We start from the raw sequence: 16,904 nt of genomic DNA, 5'->3' as shown, positions 1-16,904 counted from the left end.
CCTGCTGCCGCCCCTAGTGCCGACCCTCGCGAGCTCCTCAAGCTCCTACTCCGGCGGTGCACGTTCTGTGCCCCCCCCCCCTGAGTTGCCCAGGATCATTTATACATTTCAACAAACAAAGCAAAGACATCCTACTACTCTCCTATTTGCTATGTGTCATCTGCAACTAACTTTAGCTTTCTCTTATTGGTTGTCTTCCCCGCAGGATGGCGTGTCGGCTCTTCCCATGTGCGCGCCAAGGCAGTTGTTTGTGCTCAACTGCCAATGAGCCACTTTATCTGTTATTCTGCTTTTGCGGTCGCCATTTTACCAATCTCACACAACAGCGCCTTGATGTCCTTGATGTCTGGAACATTCTGCGTCAGCACACCCAGTTCTCAGCAGTGCAGCTCGTCCTGTACAAAACATCTGCCACCTATGCATTTCACACAGCCTGTCCTGACCTTTTATTGTACGTTGAATTAATGCCCAGTCAGTAAATATCTTTATTGCATTAAACTGAATACATTTAACTTGTAGTCAATCGTATAAAATCCTTTATAGTCAAATGTATCAAATCCTTTACTATGCTGGCAGTTTACCAGGAAGGCACAAAACAGATGCACGTCTTGATCCGTTTTCGACAGGAAACCGTTTAGCTCGCATTTAACAGAAGTGTGACCCAAACATGTCTTGTAAGCTGAAACCGTTCGAACAACTGGAAGCGAGTGGACGGGTGTGATAAAGTCAAAGTGTTCATGTTTTTCCATTCTTTGAGTTTAGATATTAAAATTGCTTTTGTTCCAGGCCCCAGATTGGCAGGCGTGTTGACAGATAATAATCCTGCAAATGCAGGAAAAATAATGAGAACGGAGATCAGTTGTTGCTTTTTCAACGGATCTTGTCAGAACCGCGAACTCATAGAAACTACGACACAACGCCACTTTACTGCAGCCTGTTGTGAAGATACAATCACATCGCTGGTACTGTGCTGTTCCTTTACTGCCCTCTGCTGTCGAAACACGCACATGTTTCAAATCAACCTGGAAAATGGATTTCCCTTCACATCAACCATCCCAAATGAACCGAACTGTGACCACATATTTCGTGGGTCACACTTTGCTGTGCTTCAATAAAACGCTGCACAGGAGTGGGAAAGCTTTTCTCTGGACCTTCTCACTGAGAGGTTTGGCGGACCACTCCTCGCAAGTGACAAAGACAATCTTGGCTGGTTGATTCAGTTGTACAGTCAGAGGCTAGTCCGGTTGTTTTGCAGAAACTTCTCTGACAGTTCCCAAATATGAATTTGAAAAACGTATTCAACTTAACTGCCTTTGAGAGAAACTGAGACGATTTGCGTTTCTCTTTCTTGTTCTTTTTATAGTTCAACTTCTAGTTCAGTTTTTCACCTTTTCACACAGCGTAATGAAGGCCAGTTGACCAAGTGGAACAAGTGATTTTATTGATTGTGGAAGGCAACGATTTCATAAGCACCATTTCTTCTCACACCTTTTCCATTAAGTACGATGAAAAAGACAACTGAAAAGCATAATGTTAAAAAATGTTGTTCCAGGCAAAGGCAATTTTATTCATAATGTTTGATGTAAACACCAAAACAAATCATCATCACTCAGACACATTGCTTCTTCTGACACTGATCACATTGGCTTAGTGTCAATAAAAGAGGTTTGCAAAATTAAATTTATATTTTATTCAAAATCACATTTACATCTTACCACAAAGAGTCAGTTCCTTCAGTTTTTTTGTCTTTTTTTTAAGCTTGAACGATCGCTGCAATTCTCACCAGCACAATTGTGTCTCTCAGCATTCTGTTGAGTGGAGAATTTTTTAGCACAAACGCTGCAACTGAATGGCTTTTCTCCACTGTGTGTTCTTGTGTGGATTGTTAAATTTTCCTTTCGAGAGAAACATTTACCACAAACCAAGCAGGAAAAAGGCTTTTCTCCACTGTGTGTTCTTGTGTGGCTTGTTAACTGTGAATTTTGAGAGAAGCTTTTACCACAAACTGAGCAAGTAAAAGGTTTTTCTCCAGTGTGTGTTCTTGCGTGTTCTGTTAAATTTGCCTTTTGAGAGAAGCATTTTCCACAAACTGAGCAAGAAAAATGGTTTTCTCTATGTATTCTTGTGTGACTTGTTAAATTTGACTTAAAAGAGAAGCTTTTGCCACAAACTGAGCAGGAAAAAGGTTTTTCACCACTGTGTGTTCTTGTGTGAATTATTAAATGAGACCTTCGAGAGAAACTCTTGCCACAAACTGAGCAGGAAAAAGGTTTTTCACCACTGTGTGTTCTTGTGTGCCTTGTTAAATGACACTTTACAGAAAAGCTTTTGCCATAAACCGAGCAAGCAAAAGGTTTTTCACCACTGTGTGTTCTGGAGTGATTTACTAAATTAGACTTTTGAGAGAAACTTTTTCCGCAAACTGAGCAGGAAAAAGGTTTTTCACCACTGTGTATTCTTCTATGTGTTGTTAAATCTGGCTTTTGAGAGAAACTCTTGCCACAAACTGAGCAGGAAAAAGTTTTTTCTCCACTGTGTGTTCTTATGTGCCATTTTAAAGAGAATTTTGAAGTTAATGATTTCCCACAGTGAGAACATACCCAACTGTCAGTGTGACATGCCCTTTCACCTTTGGCTTGCCAATCATCAGCATCATCATCATTAGTATCATTATCGTCATGAGCATCTGATAATGTGTCCTCATTATGTGCTTGTGATGGCGCCCAGTGGTCGCCGTCACCTTCTGTTGTCACGTGATGACTTGAACTGCTGCTTGTAGGCTCCGCCCCTCTTTTGTCCTCACTCTCATCCTTGTTTTCAACTTCAGTCTTTATAGGGACAAAGTTCAGTGGTGACTTGTTGATCTCCTCCTCCTCCTTTTTGATGTGAGTCAAGTCTGGCTCCTCTTTCACAGAACGGAGATCGTTTTCACTGACGTCTGTAGGACACAGAAAGACAAATTTGGTTTGGTGAAGTCAAAGCTCATGCGGCGACTTTGTCTTATATTGTTTCTATCGTGCTACCTTGACTTGTGTCTGCTGCACACGGACCAATGCTTGGATGTGGTGAAACTATGCACATGTGCACAAAACTGTGCAGGGCCACCGGAGGTTCATTGACCGAGCCAGTACAAAGTTCATAAATAAGACGAATACGAACTTGATTTTTTAAAAAACGTAATAATTTGTGTTTTACTCACGAACATTGATCAACCTCCATTGATCTTATTGCCGCAGTGTGCAGTTTTTAGAGTCAGGTTGAATCATTCCATAAGGAATTGCTTGAACAAGATATGTCAGAGTGTTTGTCAAAAACGAGACAAGCCTCCATAAATGAATCACCCAGCCAAGATTGTCTTTGTCACTTGCAAGGAGCAGTCCGCCAAAGAGAAAAGCGTTCCCGCTCCTGTGCGGCGTTTTATTGAAGCACAGCAAAGCAATTTGAATATGCAAACTCATAAAGAATGGAAAAACATGAACACTTTGACTTCCGGTTCCGGCGCCGCGCAAGTGGCTGCCTGTTTACAGCAGCGTGGCTCACTATTGAGCCTTTTTCGTGTGTTTTTTCCCTTTAACCTTTTTTATTTTATTTTTACCTCACCTCAGCAATGGACATCCAACTTGCGGTGGTTTTACTGCTGTTGGGGGCTGTTTTTTGCGCGATCGTGTCCGGAGACGAAACTCGGAGCTACGGATCGATCGTGTACACAAGAGATCAGCTGTTAGCACTCCGTGCTAACCCCGCGTGGGCTCCCGGAGCGAGACCCGATATTCCCCGCGAGCTGAGGAGGAAGAGACGGGGATGCCGTGCGGGGGCTAAACGCCAGGCAAGGAGGAGACGATATCACCCTGTCCTCCCGTCCGTTATTATGGGGAATGTTCGATCCCTCCCCAACAAAATGGACGAGCTAACAGCGCTAACCCGGCACGAGAGGATTGTCCGGGAGGCTAGCTTGCTGGTGTTCACGGAGTCGTGGCTAACAGAGCTAACGCCGGACGCCGTCGTGGAATTGGACGGCTTCCAAATACTACGCGCGGACAGGACACTGGAGAGCGGTAAGAGAAAAGGGGGAGGGCTGGCTGTGTTTGTTAATGATAGATGGTGCAACCCTGGGCACATAACTGTTAAGGATCAACTTTGCAGTCGGGACATTGAGCTGATCGCTGTTAGCATGCGTCCGCTCTATTTACCGCGAGAGTTCAGTCATGTGATTGCGGTGGCGGCGTACGTGCCTCCCTCTGCTAACGTTGAGACAGCCTGTGATGTACTGAATGCAGCTGTGAGCAGGCTACAAACACAGCACCCAAATGCCTTGTTCCTTATCTCTGGTGACTTCAATCATGCTTCTCCTTCCTCCTCTCTGCCTTCATTCACACAATATGTAACATGCCAAACCAGAGACAATAAAATATTGGACCTCTTCTATGCCAACACCAAGGAGGCGTACACATCACTGACCCTCCCCTCGCTGGGCACAGATGATCACAACTTGGTGGCTCTCCTGCCTGTGTACAAACCTCTCGTCCGCAGGCAGCCAGCTGTGACAGGCACAGTTCAGAGATGGTCCGGAGAAGCCGAGGAGGCCTTGAAGGACTGTTTCAACACAACTGTGTGGGAAGTAATCAGCGAAGCCCACTGGGAGGGCATTAATGGTCTAACAGACACAGTTACAGACTATATTAACTTCTGCATGGAGAACACCATTCCCACCAGGACTGTAAGATGTTTCTCCAACAACAAACCCTGGATCACACCGGACATTAAAGCTCTCCTGAAGGAGAAAAAGAGGGCTTTTGTTTCAGGCGACAAGGACGAGCTGAAGAGAGTGCAGCGTCAGCTGAGAAGGAGGATCCGAGAGGGGAAAAAGTCCTACAGGATGCGGATGGAAGAACAACTGCAGCGGAACAATGCCAGGGATGTCTGGAGGGGCCTGAAGACCATCTCAGGCCACGGACAAGCAGGTAAGACCCAGAAGGGGGGGGGGCTTCAGTGGGCAAATGAGTTGAACCTATTTTTCAATAGGTTTGATCAAATGTCTGACCCCGCTCAGGCTTCCCTGATGCAGCCCCCACCCACCCCTCCTGCCACTGCGAACAAGACCCTCTCTCCCCCTCTCTCGCCCCTCTCTCTCTCCACAGGCTCCAGTTCCCAGCCTCATCAGACAACCACCACTTCCTCCTGCTCAGCCTTGTTCCTCACAACATCTCAGGTGAAGAACCAGCTGAGGAAGATGAAGGCGAGGAAGGCGGCAGGCCCAGATGGGATCAGCTCCCAGCTCCTCAAATCCTGCGCAGACCAGCTGTGTGGAATCGTCCAGCACATGTTCAACCTGAGCTTGAAGCTGGGCAGAGTCCCCCAGCTGTGGAAAACATCCTGCCTGGTTCCGGTTCCAAAGACACCCCATCCGAAGGAGCTCAACAACTTCAGACCAGTGGCGCTGACGTCTCATCTGATGAAGACCCTGGAGAGACTGGTCCTCGTCCATCTGCGCCCCCTGGTCAGCTCCTCAATGGACCCACTCCAATTTGCATACCAGCCTGGCATCAGTGTGGATGATGCCATCATCTACCTGCTCCACACTTCACTCTTCCACCTGGAGAAGGCGGGGGGCACGGTGAGGATCATGTTCTTTGATTTCTCAAGTGCTTTCAACACCATCCAGCCCGCCTTATTGGGAGACAAGCTGGAGCAGGCGGGAGTGGCCCACCACCTTCATCACATGGATTCACAACTACCTCACAAACCGGCCACAGTACGTGAGAACACAGGACTGTGTGTCTGACGTGCTCCTCTGCAGCACGGGAGCGCCGCAGGGAACTGTGCTGGCTCCCTTCCTGTTCACCCTCTACACCTCGGACTACAAATACAATTCCACAACCTGTCACCTGCAGAAGTTCTCTGATGACTCTGCGATTGTCGGCCTCATCACTGACGATGACGATCGGGAGTACAGAGGGGTTACGCAGGGGTTCGTGGACTGGTGTCAGCAGAACCGCCTCCAAATCAACGCTGGGAAATCCAAAGAGCTGGTGGTGGATTTCCGCAAGCGTCTGCACTCTCCACCTGCACCAGTGAATATCCAGGGAACAGACGTTGAGAGGGTCTCAACTTACAAGTACCTGGGTGTTCATCTGAACAATAAACTGGACTGGAGCGACAACACAGACGCTCTCTATAGGAAGGGTCAGAGCAGACTCTTCCTACTCAGGCGGCTGAGGTCCTTTGGCGTTCGGGGAACACTCCTCAGGAACTTCTATGACTCGGTGGTTTCATCAGTCATCTTCTATGGAGTGGTCTCCTGGGCAGGAGGCATCTCGGGCCGAGACAAAAAGAGACTGGACAAACTGGTGAGGAGGGCCAGCTCTGTCCTGGGCTGCTCCCTGGACTCTGTGGACTCAGTGGGGGGCAGAAGGATGACGGCAAAACTGTCATCAATGCTGGACAAACCAGCCCACCCATTCAATGACACTCTGAGAACACTTTACAGCTCCTTCAGTGACAGACTTTTACACCCTCGCTGTACCAAAGAGAGATTTCGCCGCCCCTTCCTGCCGACTGCTGTCAGACTTTTTAACAAGAACATTCGGTCAGGCCTACAAACGGGCGGGCATTAGTGCAATTGTGCAGTCCTAGGATGCAATATAAACCGCTACTGTACTTTCAGCCAAGGGTGTACTTAAATATTGACCAATGATGTATTTTGTTTACCTTTACAGTATTCTTATTACTGTACTTCTATCTCTGCAGTATTTCTACCATTGCAGGATGTTCACTATTACAGTACTTTTATCATTGCAGTACTTTCATCATTGCAGTATTTTTCTATCGTTGCAGTACTTTTACTATTACAGTACTTTTACCATTGCAGTATTTTCTATCATGCAGTACTTTTCTATCATTTCAGTACTCTTACCATTACAGTACTTTTATCATTGCAATATTTTTATGATTGCAGTATTTTCAATCATTCAGTAGTTTTTATCATTACAGCGTTTCCCCCTCCGTATAATGGACAAACATTAGGAGTGTTTCCTTACACTTAGATACGTTTATACTGTGTATATTTGCATGCTTTTTATGAATGTCTGCTGCTAATGTTATACATTAACGGCTACATTACGCCGCCGACTCTGTGTGATCTATATCTTTGCTGCTGTAACACCTCAAATTTCCCCATTGTGGGACTAATAAAGGACATCTTATCTTATCTTATCTTAAACAATAACTTTTCAGGACGAAGAGAGAAGCAACAGAGGATCACACGGCGAAAGAAAAAAACTAACATAAAAAGTGGGTGTAGAAGGACTTCTACATCAACATGCGTTTTGCTTATTAGGACAATTGGACTTTAATATCAGAATCAATAAGCAAGGGCGAATTTAAACAAGAGTCAAAACTTTAAAAGGACGCATTGTCAGTGATAAGCGGGAAGAAAAATAGTAATAAATCTTTGCCAGACCACTTTTGTGTAAACACCTTCCTTGGGACTTTCATGACCTCCATTAAGTCCCTGACCTTTCATAGATAAAGTTGGAGCCCAAAGTCTCTCAGGGCTGTAATTTATGCGGCAGAGAAAGAGCCCAACAGGCTTGGGGTGAGTTTAAAACAACAGTATCATGGCCATAAAATGGGTTGTGTATGTTGGAACTTGTGGAGATACACTGCAAGATTGTATTTACAAAGCATCTTAATGCACTACCAAATTATTATTATAAGCCATTTGGGCAAACAGTGACTGCAAAAAATGGCTTCATGGACTTGTGTTGCTGCAGAAACACAGGAAAGTGAATCCATTTGCATATTAGTCACAACAATTTGGATTTCGTGGCAGAGAACCACTTAAGAGTGTGATCAAGAGCTTTCACTGCTGCTTTAAGGAATGAAAAAATGACATTCCATCACACGACATTCACATTGCACGGCGATTTAATTGTAACATTACATTAATAAGGTGCGATGCATTTAAGCCCAGCGTCATTCTTTTTCCACGCACCATTTAGAAGGCGCCACACGACTGTGGAGCCGTCCAAATTTTCACCAAACCCATGACTTGACTTTTTGACATTTTTTCCTCCCGACTGGAGGAGTTAAGACGTGTAAAGACTTGAAGACCAGGTGCACCTTCCAGACTGATAAGAAAGTGTCTGAGAACCAAGGTTGTAGGAAGAAATCACGCTGACTTTTATGCGATGGGAGTATTAGTAGTGTGATACCAACAGATAACTTGTAAAAGAGAGAAATTGTTAGGATAAGCAGGAAGAGCGTAGGCGGTTGTGAGCTAATTAAAATTTGGAGTTTCCCATCTTGTATGAGCTGTATGGTTACAATGTGAACTCACAGTCAAGATAAACTGTTCTTGTGTTCTGTTGATTTTGGGCGAACGGGTGCTTTAAAAATCACAAAAGATAAAAGAAAAGATGCGCATAAAGCACGTCTAAGTAAGTATTTGTAAATAATAAAAATTTTCTGAACAGAAAATGACACGATTACGATTGAATAAAGGCTGGAGCCAAGCCATAACCCCAGAGTCAACATAGCACAAGAGGTTTAATGAAAGCACCCCCACACACACACACACACACCCCCCCACACACACACACACAGTAAATCAACTTGACAAGTTGATCTCAGGCCAGGGAAAAAGGCATCACTAATTGAACATGCACATGTGAGAACAAAGGTGCAAACATTGCTGAGGACAGGATCAGCAAATTGGCAGATGGCAAATCCTGGCTGCCTAATTCATTGATTAGAGGAATAAGACGATTGACACACGAGCAGATAGTCGTGTGTCAACAGGGGGAAGTAGGATATGAAATTGTTCCCACATATAGACTTTTCAACAAAAAACTTTTTTTTAGACAAAGTGTTAGTTGTTTGGGTTGCAATATTGTTTGACTATGATTGATATGTTTTCAAAATGGATCAAGTTGTTTCCAACAACACATGCTGATGCTAAAAACGATTGGGAAAAGTGTTGTGTAATCAAATAATCCTGACATTTGGAATTTCAAGAAGTGATTTGAAGTGAAAATGATGCATTTTGTGAATGATGTTGTAACAAGTGGGACAGTTGTTAAAAAATGGACTCAAAGCGTCACTGTGCATACAGTTTGCAGGACTTGTGGAACGCACTTATTGAACTGTTATGGCCAGACTTATCAAGACAATGAAAAAAAAAAAGACAATGGCCAGACTGTGTTTCAATCACAGCAATGAGGACAATGCCAGCCGAAGGAAGGACACTATCCCCTATAGACTCTCAGGTTCATCAGAACCACCAACAAAAAACATGTTTGACCGAAAAAGATGCAAAAGACGCAAATACTGGTCAAGTGTTTTTCTGATTCACAGAAATTACGTCCGTGTGGGAGACCAACTCTTCTTCAAGGTGTTGAAACGACTTCGTTGGGGGGAAGTGAATGCTGAGATGGCCCTCGCCAGATGATGGCGGTGACCCCGACGCTGCAAAGGTCGCGGGGCGTGGCAGCTGGATCCACCAGTCGCAGTACAAGCTTCACCGGTTTCCAGCTAAAGGCCTAGCAACGCGAATCCCTCGAACAGGAGTCCACCTGAGTCAGAATCTCGGACCACACGCACATCAGAACCACACCACCAGCCACAGATACGAATGTTGAAGCCACAGAATAAAAAGATTAGATATGGTTTGGAAATTAATGACGTACATAAAGAAATTTGAACCTTGATTGAAGAACATAATTGCATTTAAAGTTTTAAAAATGAAACAATTATTGATGTTATGACCACTATGAAGAATTTGAAAGACACAATATATATCGGGATAATTATGGTTTTCATTTTTTGTTATGTGTAGTCTGTTTTTGTTGCATTATTTTTATGACAAAAATGATGATTAATTGCATGTTTGTTGCCCAAAAGTAACATTACAATCTGATTGATGTTGAGTATGACAAACTCGAACTGGACAATGACGAACTCGAACTGGACACTGAAACGTAAAATGAATATGGACTTGTCGCCCAAGCCCCACACGTGCATACACATACACCACACACGAAGATCCGGGAGGTAAAGACGGCTGTCTCCTCCTACAGCGAGGCAAGGGGCCTGCATCGAGTCCCCCAGAGACAAGCTCTGCGTGGAGACAGTTTTGTTATTTTTCACTAGGCACATTGAAATGTATTTTTATATGTTTTATTCCCTGATGACTCATCTTAAAGCCGTATGGACATGATTTAAATCCGACAAACAGGGGGCAAATGTGAGAGTATGTAAATAGTTTGTGTATTTTTAATCATGTTTTTTATACACTATTTGTATCAATGATAATTACACACACACACTCACAGACACGCACATCATTGCTTCAGCACACATGCGCACACCCACACGCTTGTTTTAAGTTTCACTTTCCATAGGTTTCGTTTTTCTTTGAATAAAGTCCAGAGGGATGGGCGAAGAAGTCAGAGAGAGTGCGGGAGAGTGAACTGGCAAGACGTCTACTTCACTTCCTGGCTTCTCCTCCCATCGCGATGGAGATAAGACAAAACCTTCCCTGGTTATTCCTCTGGTTCTCTGCATTTAATTCAGTCTAATGAAGGCGTCAGGACCTTTTAAACCTGACAATAAATAAGACCAATACGTACTTGATTTAAAAAAAAAAAAACGTAATCCCTTGTGTTTTATCCACTAAAATTCATCAACCGCCATTGATCTTTTTGCCGCAGTGTGCACAGTTTTTGTCAAAAACGAGACAAGCCTTCATAAATGAATCACCCAGCCAAGATTGTCTTTGTCACTTGCGATGAGCAGTCCGCCAAAGAGAAAAGCTTACGCGCTCCTGTGCAGCGTTTTATTGAAGCAGAGCAAAGCATTTTAAATATGCAAACTCATAAAGAATGGAAAAACATGAACACTTTATCACACCCGTCAAGTTGGCAACTCCTGACATACCAAAACCTTGAAGAGAAACTGAGACGATTTGCGTTTCTCTTTCTGGTCCTTTTTATGGTTCAACTTCTAGTTCAGTTTTTCACCTTTTCACACAACGTAATGAAGGCCAGTTGAGCAAGTGGAACAAGTGATTTTATTGATGATTGTGGAAGGCACCGATATCATCAGCACCGTTTCTTCTCGCACCTTTTCCATTAGGTACGATTTAAAAGACAACTGAAAAGCATAACGTAAACAAATGTTGTTCCAGGCAAAGGCAATTAATTTCATTTAAATGTTTGATGTAAAAAACTCATCATCACTCAGACACAATGCACTGATCACATTGGCCTTGTGTCAATAAAAGAGCTTTGCAAAATTCAATACATCATATTTTATTCAAAATCACATTCACATCTTACCACAAAGAGTCAGTTCCTTCAGTTTTTTGTTTTATTTTTTTTAAGCTTCAAGGATCGCTGCTTTTCTCACCAGCACAATTGTGACTCTTCGCATGCTGTTTAGTGGAGAATTTTTTAGCACAAACGCTGCAACTGAATGGCTTGTCTCCACTGTGTGTTCTTGTGTGGCTTCGTAAATTAGACTTTTGAGAGAAACTCTTGCCACAAACTGAGCAGGAAAAAGGTTTTTCACCACTGTGTGTTCTTGTGTGTTGTGTTAAATTTCCCTTTTCAGAGAATCGTTTGCCACAAACTGAGCAGGAAAAAGGTTTTTCTCCAGTGTGTGTTCTTGTGTGATCTGTTAAAATTGACTTTACATTAAAGCTTTTGCCACAAACTGAGCAGGAAAAGGGTTTTTCGCCACTGTGTGTTCTTGCGTGGATTGTTAAATCAGACTTTTGATAGAAGCTTTTGCCACAAACTGAGCAAGAAAAAGTTTTTTCTCCACTGTGCATTCTTGTGTGGATTGTTAAATCAAACTTTCGAGAGAACCTCTTGCCACAAATTGAGCAAGAAAAAGGTTTTTCTCCACTGTGCATTCTTGTGTGCCTTACTAAATGAGACTTTCGAGAGAAGCTTTTGCCACAAACCGAGCAGGAAAAAGGTTTTTCTCCAGTGTGTGTTCTTGTGTGTTCTGTTAAATGTCCCTTTTGGGAGAAGCATTTTCCACAAACTGAGCAAGAAAAAGGTTTTTCACCACTGTGTGTTTTTCTGTGCCCTTTTAAAGACAGCTTTGAAGTGAATGAGTCACTGTGACGTACCCTTTCACCTTTGGCTTGGCCATCATCATCATCATCATCATCGTCATGAGCGTGTGATAATGTGTCCTCATTATGTGCTTGTGATTGTCCCCAGTGGTCTTCATCATCTTCTGTTGTCACGTGATGACTTGAGCTGCTGCTTGTAGGCTCCGCCCCTCTCTTGTCCTCACTCTCATCCTTGTTTTCATCTTCAGTCTTAAAAGGGAGAACGTTCACTGGTGACTTGTTGATCTCCTCCTCCTCCTCCTTTTTTATGTGAGTCAGGTCTGGCTCCTCTTTCACGGAACGGAGATCGTTTTCACTGACGTCTATAGGACACAGAAAGACAAATTTGGTTTGGTCAAGTCAAACCTCAGGCGGCGACTTTGTCTTATATTGTTTCTACCGTGCTACCTTGACTTGTGCCTGCTGCACACGGAGCAATGCGTGCGACCCCAACTTGGACCGGACCATGGGGGCATTTCACAAACTTACGTCCTACTATGTAAACCTCCTTTTAGCAGCACAACAGTGATAAACGAGCATTTAAAACGGAATCACGTTGCGGCCGATGCCCTATTTCATTCCTGACATGGTCACAGACGTTTCTGGAAGCGAGCTGAAGTTAGCACACACAGGCTATTGTGTGCGTCTGATGGAACACCTGTTGTGGGACCCTAAAATATTGATGCAGACCACTGGGGGCCATCGCAACATAATGTCATTGATAAAATAGGAATCCTTCAAGTGAAATATGTTTACAAGTATTTCATTTTGCATTAAGAGATAGAACTAAATGTTCCGGGGCTTGTTGGTGGAAAAGGGCATTGTGACGGTCTCCCTTTTTAAGCCTATAGTAAGCCAAAGATGCAGACACATTCCTTGCAGCATGCGCATGTTCACCGATGAGATCCGTGCAACCTTGGATGGATGCATTAAATGTATTTTAAATGTTTGGATGAAGTGAAACTGCACACGTGCACAAAACAGTGCAGGGCCACCTGAGATTCATTGACCGAGCCAGTACAAAGTTGATAAATAAGACCAATACGTACTTGATTTTTTTTTTTTTTAAAAACGTAATCCCTTGTGTTTCATTCACTAAAATTCATCAACCGCCATTGATCTTTTTGCCGCAGTGTGCACAGTTTTTGTCAAAAACGAGACAAGTCTGCACAAATGAATCACCCAGCCAAGATTGTCTTTGTCACTCGCGAGGAGCAGTCCGCCAAAGAGAAAAGCTTTCCCGCTCCTGTGCGGCATTTTATTGAAGCGCAGCAAAGCAATTTGTATATGCAAACTCATAAAGAATGGAAAAACATGAACACTTTGACTTCATCACACCCGTTCACACGCTTCCTGTTGTTCGAACGGTTTCAGCTTACAAGACATGTTTGTGTCACACTTCTGTTCAATGCGAGCTAAACGGTTTCCAGTTAAACACGGTTCGTGCATCTGTTTTTGTGGCTTCCTGCTACAGAATTGGTGATGGAAAGAACCTCTCTGACACAGCCATTTTGTTTTGAAAAAAGATTTTATTCTCGTCACATGCTGATGTCAAAAAAAGTCTCCCCAAAAAGAAAAAAGGGAAAGGTGTCCCCTCTCTCCGGCCTTCCCTTCTTAGAGGGAATGGCCACACCAGACATGAATATTGAAGGTTTGTATTACGATTGCTGGCATTATTTTAAACACTTACGGGACAGAAGGTCAATTATTTAATTTAGCAGGTTCATATTTACTGAATATGTTTGACATTGATTAAACAAAAAGCGTTTTTCAAATGAAAGTAGAAGTACAGTGCATAGATAAGATTGACTGGGATTGTAGTCATGGTGTTTACTGATTCATTATATTATTCTCATTTGCTAAATTTCTATTACTTGGTTTAAATGTAAGACCTCAAACTTGCACACATAGTATTTTCACGACCCACACTCTCATTCAGAACAAACAGATTCAGTCTGCTCGGGTCAAACTGATGACAAACCAGATAGCACTTCGTGGACAAATACAATAAAACACATTCTCCACATAGGCCATAGAAGATACAAACATATCAAGTTGGGCCGGGGAGGACGTCACAGGGACACTATCAAGAACACCAAAAAACATAATTTGATCTGGGAAAACATACACCACACAATCTGTACACTGACGAGATTACAGGGGAATGTGAGCAGGAGAGACGGAGAGACTGCCTGAGAAGGTCAGCCTTGGACCTGGAACGTGGACCGGGCCGGGGGAAGGAGAAAGGACGACCGATTCAACCTACATGACCCTTGACATAAAAAACCTCCTATAAAATGTGAGGCTGGGCTGAGATCAGCGTGACATTTTTTCGATTGTACTCGTCTGAGTACAGTTTCTCATGAGATTAAGAAAAAGCCACCCAGATATCTGTCTTTGTACTATTTCCTGAACTCCAAAAATCGAAGAAACTAAAATATCGCAACTATAATCAGCTGTTGTTGAGTCTTTATTTGACCCTATTCTTCTTGAGTACAAAAAAATAAGTCGCATTGGAGTAAGTTTGGCTTTCAAGATTCATTTCCTAAATGTTTCTCATTTTCTCGGTGGCTAAACTCCAACAGTGGATATAAAAATACACTACATCTGTCAGCCTAGTTTAAAAACCACAATATGTAAAATGTTAAATTAACAGTTCAAAATTTATACTGGGAAAAACATGGAGTTCACCCCCCACTATTGGTTATTCTTTGGCATTTATTGTCTGCACTGATTTTATTTGGCATAAACAAATGTTCAGCAAACTGGCAAGTAAAAGGCAATATTTAAAAATAAAATGGCAATAACCTCGAACGCATTTCCCCAAACAACTTAATGTTGCGATGCATATTTTTAACGATAGAAAGTCGTTCTTGACAAAGCAAATGAGTAAGACGTGTACAAACCTGCTTCGTGTAGCACAACACGAGGCTGCTTGTTAACTTCGCCCAGCAATCGAAGATGTTGCTCGTTCTCTTCTTTTATCCCACAAAGTTCGTCTTTGTACTTAGGTGTCGTTCTTTCACACATTTTCAAATGATAATTCCAAAAAATCCGCCCTTGATCTCTGCTTGGCGATGAGTCATGTGCCTCTTTTCGTTAGCGGATAGCTAGCTAACAAGCTAAGCTAACTACGCCGAAAAGCATCAACACGCGAAAATGAGATTATCGGGACACAAAGACTTAATGAATTATGTCGACGTCCTTTAGAGTAGCACTGGACATCCTGTGAAAAAATTACAGTCAGTTCTACACTAAATCAGAAAAATTTAGCGGTGGTTGTTTTCATTTCGGTGTGGATGTGGTCGAGGTCCTTCGTAAGCTGCGCGCTTGCTTATGACGTCATGCTTTAAGCACGTATTTTTCAAATATATTTCTTTGCCTCTGTGTTTGTTTTTACCCATGTCTGTTCTATTTTCATATATTATTCATATAATATTTTAATTTGGTTGATAATTTTTTTTTTACAAAATAACTAAAATAACGCCACATTGGCGAGTAAGCTCTGACGTCACTTCCGCCTTTGCCCCGAGAAGCCGCTGCTGCTCCAGCAGTGGGACGTTTACGTTTCTCCTAACGAACTTGCAACAATGCTGTGGTTCACTCGGGCTGCGAGATTGTATGAATATAATGTCTGCATATACTCGCAGTGCTTCTCAATTATTTCACGCCCGCCCCTACCAAGAGGAAAAAGATTCGCGCCCCCACCACCATTTTTTTCTGTCTTTGTATATTGATGTTAGATTGACAATAAAATATCCTTTCACTAAGCTAAATTGATAAGAAATATAATTTTGAGAACTATTATAGTGAGGATCTCGAAACTCAGTACTCTATTGTGCAAATATTGATGAGATGATAAATATTTATTCATACGTTTTTTGTAAAAAAAAAACTTTATTAATATTAGCGAACCAAACACAGTTATTAATACGTACATAATATAGAAAAGACAAAAAGAATAGCCAGGGGGATTTTAAACAAAAATTCTTTGAAAATAACCAGAAGGAACAGCTTTAGTATGTTAACGATTCGGTTTTTTTCATGGTTACTGTAATGTTCCGTCTTCTGTCTTAAGAAGTCACGCAGGTAGTGATGGGTCCAGCGACACCGAGGCGTCGATGCGCGCGCCGAGCTTCCAGGGCAAACCCCGTGTCGGTGCGCGTACCGCTTTAAGAAAGTCACGTGACCACTACCGGAATCGTGTAGACACGGCGGTCGCGCGCCAAACCGTGTTCATAGGGACGCGCATCTGTCAACAGGATGGACGCTCAAAACAAGCATCGAGTTATTGGCGCATTACTTTGCGTTAAATATCCACAAGATGGAAGACGTCACTGTTGATGCGCACTCAGAGGTGCAGCGCTATATGTCCGCAGGACACGTTGCACGTACGGAAGACCCGCTCTTATACTGGAAGTCAATGGAGGCAACGTTCCCTCACCTATTTATAGTAGCCACACAGGCGTTGTGCACACCGGCCTCTTCAGTGCCTTGTGAGAGGATCTTCTCAAATGCGGGAGAAATTGCCTCAAAAAAAGAAATAGACTGAATAACAAAACGCTGGAGAAACTAATTTCTTTTGAATAAAAATCTTTAATTACAATGAGTCCATTGTCATTCACAACACTTTTATTTGGGCATTCAGACAGATTTTCTCTTAATTTATCAACTGCGTCTCAAATATCAAAGATTTTTTTTATGAAATTGCATGTATGTAAAAATAATGTGAAAGGAAATGCCTAATCAGAATCAAAAATCCCTTTGTCATTGTGCTCAAGTG

General features: G+C 42.9%; 4 protein-coding genes across 4 annotated transcripts in view; 2 read left to right on the top strand and 2 right to left on the bottom strand.

Annotated features, from left to right (window-relative positions):
* LOC148342153 (general transcription factor II-I repeat domain-containing protein 2A-like) overlaps positions 1-16,904 on the top strand; it is a 115,519-nt gene that overhangs the window by 11,034 nt on the left and 87,581 nt on the right. The gene's annotated exons all lie outside the window — the stretch shown is intronic.
* The window catches only part of LOC148342154 (uncharacterized), a 79,563-nt gene that overhangs the window by 11,691 nt on the left and 50,968 nt on the right, over positions 1-16,904 (top strand). The gene's annotated exons all lie outside the window — the stretch shown is intronic.
* On the bottom strand, positions 1,558-15,425 carry LOC148342157 (uncharacterized). The gene is made up of 2 exons (XM_088287568.1): positions 15,028-15,425; positions 1,558-2,938 (listed from the first exon to the last, which is right to left on the bottom strand). The coding sequence occupies exons 1-2, from the start codon at positions 15,149-15,151 to the stop codon at positions 1,734-1,736; spliced, it is 1,329 nt and encodes a 442-aa protein (XP_088143694.1). The 5' UTR covers positions 15,152-15,425; the 3' UTR covers positions 1,558-1,733.
* On the bottom strand, positions 11,384-12,159 carry LOC148342158 (uncharacterized). The gene is made up of 2 exons (XM_088284786.1): positions 12,105-12,159; positions 11,384-12,048 (listed from the first exon to the last, which is right to left on the bottom strand). The coding sequence occupies exons 1-2, from the start codon at positions 12,157-12,159 to the stop codon at positions 11,384-11,386; spliced, it is 720 nt and encodes a 239-aa protein (XP_088140912.1).

The sequence above is a fragment of the Idiotropiscis lumnitzeri genome, chromosome 2, assembly GCF_059441095.1.
Source record: "Idiotropiscis lumnitzeri isolate Australia: NSW breed Sydney's pygmy pipehorse chromosome 2, RoL_Ilum_1.0, whole genome shotgun sequence".
NCBI classification, from domain to species: Eukaryota; Metazoa; Chordata; class Actinopteri; order Syngnathiformes; family Syngnathidae; genus Idiotropiscis; species Idiotropiscis lumnitzeri.
The sequence above is the reverse complement of the archived record's forward strand: the minus strand, read 5'-3'. Positions and strand labels throughout refer to the sequence as shown.

Bases quoted from the DNA above. Each gene is read 5' to 3' on its own strand.
- LOC148342158 (XM_088284786.1), bottom strand. From the start codon at position 12,159: ATGGCCAAGCCAAAGGTGAAAGGGTACGTCACAGTGACTCATTCACTT. The intron at 12,049-12,104 runs GTCTTTAAAAGG...TTTCTTGCTCAG, and splicing joins GACTCATTCACTTCAAAGCT to TTTGTGGAAAATGCTTCTCC.
- LOC148342157 (XM_088287568.1), bottom strand. From the start codon at position 15,151: ATGTGTGAAAGAACGACACCTAAGTACAAAGACGAACTTTGTGGGATA. The intron at 2,939-15,027 runs GTTTGTACACGT...TGTGTCCTACAG, and splicing joins TGTTGTGCTACACGAAGCAG to ACGTCAGTGAAAACGATCTC.